At 43.7% G+C, this 8739-nt stretch overlaps 1 protein-coding gene across 1 annotated transcript; it reads right to left on the reverse strand.

The window, feature by feature from the left end:
• Positions 1-761: 761 nt before the first annotated feature.
• Positions 762-8739, reverse strand: TMED1 (transmembrane p24 trafficking protein 1). The gene is made up of 4 exons (XM_073654209.1): positions 8472-8739; positions 7518-7615; positions 1898-2081; positions 762-1813 (listed from the first exon to the last, which is right to left on the reverse strand). Exons 1-4 carry the CDS (start codon positions 8634-8636, stop codon positions 1595-1597), a joined length of 666 nt encoding a protein of 221 aa, XP_073510310.1. The 5' UTR covers positions 8637-8739; the 3' UTR covers positions 762-1594.

Raw genomic sequence — 8739 nt, forward strand, 5'->3', positions numbered from 1 at the left:
ACAACTGAGGTCACACAATTTGTAGTTAAGTTAAAACCAAGACCACAATTCTCTTACCTTTACATAATTGTCTTTTAATTCCCAGTCTCCTGGCCAGATCCACACACAATACCATATATACTAACCCTGCACCGCTTTCTGCGGCTTCTCTCCATATAATACAACATAGTAAAAACAGTAAATGTCATGTTTTATCGCTTCTCAAAACCCACATAAAAAAAACAACTATTGTGGGCCGAGTAGGCACTGAGGAGTAGCTATAAAAATACAAAAATTCCTTCCTAGCAGCAATATGGTTTATGGTAATATCAAAGAGGGATCCCCGTCCGCTGCTGCTCTGCCCCGACCGCCCCATGGCAGCGTCAACATGAAATGAAGGTGGCATAAGACAAAATGTAATAAGGTGAGAACGATCAGTAATTAAAACACAGTTTATATAAAAAAAAATCTCATAATTGCAAAATCTCAGAATCCAAAATGTAGCTCACTGGTGAGATTTATCTGCAGCACTGCTGGTGTCCACACGGGGGTGCAAATTCACATCATGAGGCATCTGCCTCTTGTGGCTGGTAACAGGATCTGCAGATATGGAAAACATGGGGGAAGGGAGGCCTCGTTTTCTTATTGCTATTGAAGGGAGCTTCTTCCATGGGCCTTTGCTGAAATACTTAGTGCTGCTGTAGGTGTAGAACCTTCTGATTGTTTCTACTCACCAGAGAGTTTATTGTTATACGCAGCCCTGTTACGTTATTTGTGTTTAAAAAAAAAGTACCGTAGAACTACAGTGTACAAAATAATAGCACCGCAAACCTCTCTCCACACAGAACTAGCTTTTGGATTGTCATTCTTGTGTACAGGTAATCTTGTTATCAAATTGTACCCCGCGGGTGAGATGATTACCCCTGGTAGTTAAAGCAGACAAGATGGGGCCCCGACAGAGACGGAGGAGGGAGGGCCAACAGTGCAGCTTTTGGTGGATTGAGATGGTGCTGGGACTTCTTGCTTGGAGAGGGGAAGAAAGAGCTGCATCATTTACAGCTTGGAGTACACAGAGCCGCTATAGAAAGCTGTGAAAGGAAAGACAATCCTGACACGTTTTTAAACGCCGGGAACCTGTAAGGATACCAATTTAAAAAAAAAGATTAAAATTAAGGCGATTGGTTTGGGGGTTAGATTACAGCAGGAGAAGAAAAAATGGAAAAGTTCAAAAACTGCAATATGCTTGGATTATCACTCCGCAATGTGGTCAGGCCAATGTCTCTACGGACGTACATGAGACATCTTCCAGTCGATGGCGATACTTCTTGATCGTGTGGCTCATGTGAGGAATCATTGGTTAGTGTATCACAGTGATGAAATGAGAAGACCTCTTAAATTCAACGGTAAAGACAAGAAAGACCCCGACTGCATCTTATTAAGGTCGTGACCACCATCCCAGATATTCTTGTGCTTTAGATTTTTTTTTTTTTTGCAACTTTTTTTCCCCAAGTTTTACATCGATCTGGTTGTGTAAGCCGGGATGTCGTCCTTGGCTCCGGTGGAAGACTGTAAAGATCAGAAACGACCAGAAGAAGGGTGGAGGGTCTTCCTCGTACTACGTCCGAATCCTGCGCTTGTCGTCAAAAAGGCTCTTCAGCATGTAAACCTGGAGGAAGGCCACGACGACCAGCACCCCGAGGTTCACGGCCGACCAGAAGGTCACCCTGTCGAGGTTGCTCTCTTGAAGGTTGCGGTCTCTCGCTTCGAAGGCTCGGAGGACGGTCTGCATCTGCATGCTACGCTCCAGCCTGGACTTCATACTCTCAATGGAGTCCTACCAGGAATAGAGGAGATGATGAGGTCTACATGGGAGGAGAATTTTTTTTTTTTTGATACAAGAATATATTTTTAGCTTTACCTTAATGTCTTCTATCTTTATATCCAACAGCTCGTCCGGCTCCACTATATCCGCCCAGCTGTCTGGCTCCTCGTCCCCCTGCTGAGTGTCAAAGATCAACTCAAAGAAAACCAATTTCTCCGAGATGGTGCTGAACGAGTTATCGAAGCAAATCATGTAATCTCCGGCCTCGGTGGGCTCCACCCTGCAAATAATAACACAAACCATATATAAAAAAAACTATAAAATACTCCAAATAAAAAGATATTACATTCTAACACCAAGAATAAAATACACTGCACGGGGAAGGTCATCAGAAATCAACATGTCGTTACAGCAGGATTTCATGTTAAATATAAAAAATAAGAGAAAAAAAAAGTACATCATAAAAAGACATAAAAACAGAAATCCTGCAATTTCCATGATGGCCACTAGGCTTAATACTAGACTCATACGTCCTGTACAGAAAAAATGTCATTAGTCTCATTATCATCACAAACAGGATAACAATGACTGATAACACAGGATCCACCATTCACAATAGTTGATGCCACAGCTCACCTCCTCCTCTTGTACAATGACTGATAAACCTCTATATACAGTAGATAACACAGGATCCACCATTCACAATAGGTGATGTCACAGCTCACCTCCTCCTCCTCCTGTACAATGACTGATAACACCTCTATATACAGTAGATAACACAGGATCCACCATTCACAATAGGTGATGTCACAGCTCACCTCCTCCTCTTGTACAATGACTGATAACACCTCTATATACAGTAGATAACACAGGATCCACCATTCACAATAGGTGATGTCACAGCTCACCTCCTCCTCATGTACAATAACATTTTAACATAGTCTTCCTTCAACCTTAAAAACTAAGTCCATCTAGTTCAACCCATAGCCTAACATGTTGATCCAGAGGAAGGCAAAAAAAAAACATGTGGCAAACACTAAGCTCCACATTGGGGAAAAAATTCCTTCCCGACTCCATACGACAATCAGACTAGTTCCCTGGATCAACGCCCTATCAAGGAATCTAGTATATATAACCTGTAATATTATACTTTTCAAGAAAGGCATCCATGCCCTTCTTAAATTTTAGTAGTGAATCACTCATTACAACATCATGTGGCAGAGAGTTCCATAGTCTCACTGCTCTTACAGTAAAGAATCCGCGTCTGTGATTATGAGAAAACCTTCTTTCCTCCAGACGTAGAAGATGCCCCCTTGTCCCCGTCTCTGGCCTCAGAGTAAAAAGATCAGTAGAAAGGTCTTTGTACTGTCCCCTCATATACTTGTACATAGTAATAAGATCACCCCTAAGCCTTCTTTTTTCCACAGTAAATAACCCCAAGTGTAATAACCTGTCTTGGTATTGCAGACCCCCCAGTCCTCTAATAACCTTGGTCGTTCTTCTCTGCACCCTCTCTAGTTCAGCTATGTCTTTCTTATACACCGGAGACCAGAACTGTACACAGTATTCTAAGTGTGGTCGCACTAATGACTTGTATAGAGGTAAAATTATGTTCTCCTCATGAGCATCTATGCTTCTTTTAATGCATCCCATTATTTTATTTGCCTTTGCAGCAGCTGCCTGACACTGGCCACTAAACGTGAGCTTGTTGTCCACCAGTACACCCAGGTCTTTTTCAGTGACAGTTTTGCCCAGTGTTTTACAATTAAGCATATAATTATACATTTTATTTCCTCTGCCCAAGTGCATTACCTTACATTTATCCCCATTAAAGCTCATTTGCCATTTATCAGCCCAAGCTTCTAGTTTACATAGATCCTCCTGTAATATAAAATTATCCTCCTCTGTATTGATTACCCTGCAGAGTTTAGTGTCATCTGCAAATATTGAAATATTACTCTGTATGCCCCCTACAAGGTCATTAATAAATGTTAAAAAGAAGAGGGCCCAATACTGACCCCTGTGGTACCCCACTGTTAACTGAGACCCAGTCTGAGTGTGTTCCATTAATAACCACCCTTTGTTTCCTATCACTGAGCCAATTCTTAACCCACATACATATATTTTCCCCTATCTCCATTGTTCTCATTTTATGTATCAACCTTTTGTGTGGAACTGTATCAAAAGCTTTTGAAAAGTCCATATACACAACATCCACTGCATTTCCTTGGTCCAGTCCGGAACTTGCCTCCTCATAAAAACTGATCAGATTAGTTTGACAGGAACGGTCCCTCGTAAACCCATGTTGATACTGGGTCATGAGGTTATTCTTCTTCAGATACTCTATTATAGCATCTCTTAGGAAACCCTCCAGGATTTTACCCACAGTAGAGGTTAAGCTTACCGGCCTATAATTTCCAAGTTCAGTTTTTGTCCCCTTTTTGAATATTGGCACCACATTTGCTATACGCCAGTCCTGTGGTACAGACCCTGTTATTATGGAATCTTTAAAGATGAAAAATAATGGTCTATCTATGACGTTACTTAATTCCTGCAGTACTCGCGGGTGTATCCCATCCGGGCCTGGGGATTTATCAACTTTAGTGATTTTTAGACGCCGCCATACTTCCTGCTGGGTTAAGCAAGTGACATTTACTGGAGAATTTTTGTTATCACTAATCATGTTTTCTGTCATGCGATTTTCTTGTGTAAATACGGTTGAAAAAAAATCATTTAGCATATTGGCTTTTTCCTCATCCTCATCCACCATTTCACCCAGACTACTTTTAAGGGGGCCAACACTATCATTTTTTAGTTTTTTTACTATTTATGTAGTTAAAGAATATTTTGGGGTTATTTTTACTTTCTCTGGCAATGATTCTCTCTGCCTCAATCTTTGCTGCCTTGATTTGGTTTTTACAGAATTTATTTAATGCCTCATCACTACCTAATTGCTTTAGTTCTCTAAATGCTTTCTTTTTGTCACTTATTGCGCCCCTTACAGCTCTATTTAGCCATAGTGGTTTCCTAGTATTTCTAGCATGTTTATTCCCATAGGGTATATATTGTGCATGGGTCCTATTCAGGATGCTAATAAATGTCTCCCATTTGCTTTGTGTAGTTTTATGTCTCAGGATATCATTCCAGTTTATTGCACTAAGATAATCTCTCAACCGTTGGAAATTTGCCTTCCTGAAGTTTAGTGTCCTTGTAACCCCTCTACTACACATCTTATTAAAGGTTACATGAAAATGTATTATTTTGTGATCACTATTACCCAAGTGACCCCCAACTCGTATATTTGATATGCGGTCTGGCCTGTTGGTTAATATTAGGTTTAGCAGTGCCCCCCTTCTTGTTGGGTCCTGAACCAGTTGTGAAAGGTAATTGTCTCTCATAGTTGTCAAAAACCTATTACCTTTGCTTGAACTACATGTTTCTGTCCCCCAATGTATTTCAGGGTAGTTGAAGTCTCCCATAATAATGACTTCTCCTTGAGTCGCTGCTTCATCTATTTGCTTTACGAGGATATTCTCCGCTACTTCCATTATTTTTGGAGACTTATAACAAACCCCTATCAGTAATTTATTATTTTTTCCTCCTCCCCTTATCTCCATCCACAGGGACTCTACATTTTCATTATATTCACATATATCCTCCCGCAAGATGGGTTTTAAGGGTGATTTTACATATAAACACACACCCCCCTCACTTGTTTGTACGGTCATTTCTGAACAGACTATAGCCCTGTAAATTAACTGCCCAGTCATGGCTCTCGTCCAGCCACGTCTCAGATATCCCCACCATGTCATAATTATTTTCCAAAATTAATTCTAACTCCTCCATTTTGTTGGTGAGGCTTCTGGCATTAGTGTACATGCATTTTATGTATCTCTCTGTACCTCTATTCCTTCTTACTTTATTGACTGTTCTAACCCCACCCCCAATTTCTTTATTTGTGCCCAGGTCACTATCTGCACTATCTTCCCCACCTATAAAATGAATACCCTCCCCCCCAATGCCTAGTTTAAACACTCCTCCAACCTTCTAGCCATTTTCTCCCCCAGCACAGCTGCACCCTCCCCATTAAGGTGCAGCCGGTCCCTAGCGTAGAGTCTGTAGCCAACTGAGAAGTCGGCCCAGTTCTCCAGGAACCCAAATCCCTCCTTCCTACACCAGTTCTTGAGCCACTTATTTATCTCCCTAATCTCCTGTTGCCTCTCTGGCGTGGCACGTGGTACCGGTAGTATTTCAGAGAATACCACCTTTGAGGTCCTTGCTTTCAGTTTGCAGCCTAATTCCCTGAAATCATCTGTAAGGACCTTCCACCTACCTCTAACTTTGTCATTTGTGCCAATGTGCACCATGACCGCTGGGTCCTCACCAGCCCCTCCCAGTAATCGGTCAACCCGATCAGCGATGTTCCGGACTCGAGCGCTAGGTAGGCAGCACACTGTTCGACGATCCCTGTCTTTGTGTCAGATTGCCCTATCTGTTCCCCGAATAAATGACTGATAACACCTCTATATACAGCCGATAACACAGGATCCACCATTCACAATAGGTGATGCCACAGCTCACCTCCTCATGTACAATGACTGATAACACCTCTATATACAGTAAATAACACAGGGTCCACCATTCACAATAGGTGATGTCACAGCTCACCTCCTCCTCATGTACAATGACTGATAACACAGGATCCACCATTCACAATAGGTGATGTCACAGTTCCCCTACAGAGGATTATGGACGGGGAGGAGTGAGGGGTCGCCCCATCAGGTATTTCGATATTTAGGAGAGAACCAAGGAGCAAATAGAGGCGGTCCATGGACAGCCGGGGTCAGGGATGGGTCGCCATTAGGGCCAGTCTAAGGCTGCGGTCACACATCGCGTATTTCCCTGCATTTTTTTACGCGCGCGTATTTTCCTGCGTTTTTTTACGCAGGTAAAAAAAGCACCTCCATTCACACACTGCGTTTTTTCCTGCGTTTTTTTACGGAGGTGCAGGAGAAAATGAAGTGTGAGGAGCATGGACACCTGTATGTAATGTAATGTATGTGTCTGTGTGTCCTGTCTGTGTCTATGTGTCGTGTGTGAGTGTTCCCCTAGCAGTGTATGTACAGACAGCTTCTGGCTGCAGTACATACACTGCTTTAAAAGAAAAAAACTATGGATACTCACCTATCCGATGGATGGGAGAGGCGTCCGCTCCGGTCCCGCCGCTTCCAGCATCTGCCGTGAAGCGTTCAGCCGACTGTCACGTGACCGGCTTGTAAATCAGCTGACCGGAAGCCGGTTACAAGCCGGTTAGCTTACAGCTGATCGCTTCACCGGCAGATGCTGGAAGCGCGGGACCGGACCAGACGCCTCTCCCATCCATCGGATAGGTGAGTATCCATAGTTTCTTCTGCGCCTCCATAAAAAAGCGCTGGAATTACGAGGTGTGTGAACACCGCTGCGTAATTCCATCGCTTATAATGGGCACAATAGGAGAAAGCGCGGGTCGCAGCTGCGTAAAGAATTGACATGTAAAATCACACGGTGTCTGAACGGCAAAGTGAATTTCCCATTCACTTTGCTGGCAGACACAAGGCACATTGCGTATTTTCGCAATGCTTTTTCAAAATACGCAATGTGTGAACGCAGCCTGAGGGTCAGTTCCCGAGTCATGTTTGTTTTTATGGAAAAGTAAAATTAGTAGCTGCTCACTCACGCGTGAACGCCGTCAGATCTCCTCCTCTCCATTATCAAAAGGATCCCAGACGGCGTGATGACCGAGAAATCCACGTCCAGGCCGGCTCCTCCAATCACCTGGAGAGAAGGGATGACATCATGTCACTAATTATAGCAGCAGATCAAGAGTGCAGCTCTGCAGTATAATACAGGAGGTAACTCAGGATCAGTACAGGATCAGTAATGTAATGTATGTACACAGTGACTCCACCAGCAGGATAGTGAGTGCAGCTCTGGAGTATAATACAGGAGGTAACTCAGGATCAGTAATGTAATGTAATGTATGTACACAGTGACTGCACCAGCAGAATAGTGAGTGCAGCTCTGGAGTATAATACAGGATGTAACTCAGGATCAGTAATGTATGCACACAGTGACTGCATCAGCAGAATAGTGAGTGCAGCTCTGGAGTATAATACAGGATGTAACTCAGGATCAGTAATGTATGTACACAGTCACTGCATCAGCAGAATAGTGAGTGCAGCTCTGGAGTATAATACAGGAGGTAACTCAGGATCAGTACAGGATCAGTAATGTAATGTATGTACACAGTGACTGCACCAGCAGGATAGTGAGTGCAGCTCTGGAGTATAATACAGGAGGTAACTCAGGATCAGTACAGGATCAGTAATGTAATGTATGTACACAGTGACTGCACCAGCAGAATAGTGAGTGCAGCTCTGGAGTATAATACAGGATGTAACTCAGGATCAGTAATGTAATGTACACAGTGACTGCATCAGCAGAATAGTGAGTGCAGCTCTGGAGTATAATACAGGATGTAACTCAGGATCAGTAATGTAACGTATGTACACAGTGACTGCACCAGCAGGATAGTGAGTGCAGCTCTGGGGTACATTAGTGGACAGTCCTTCTGTGGTCTCAGTAGACGGTATCTCCCCAGTAACACGTATGACACATGACCTGCACATACCTGGTACTCCACCTCCATGCTGCCATTGTACAGCGCCGTCTGGTAGAAGCACTCCTGCTTCCCGGCCGGCAGCACAAATGTGAGCTCCGAGTCCTGCGGCTGGTTCAGCCCCGCAGATATCAGGGGGGGGAGCAGCAGCAGCACCAGGCCGCGTACAGAAGCCATAAACTCGGCTGGTGCTCGGCTCTCCGAGCTCTGAGTGCGAGGCGGCTTCCGCCCACACTGCTCAGTCACCCATTGCTTCCCCACATCCGTCAGTTACTTCACA

The sequence above is a fragment of the Phyllobates terribilis genome, unplaced genomic scaffold (assembly GCF_046119375.1).
Source record: "Phyllobates terribilis strain yellow unplaced genomic scaffold, ASM4611937v1 Scaffold_11__3_contigs__length_659146591, whole genome shotgun sequence".
NCBI lineage: Eukaryota > Metazoa > Chordata > Amphibia > Anura > Dendrobatidae > Phyllobates > Phyllobates terribilis.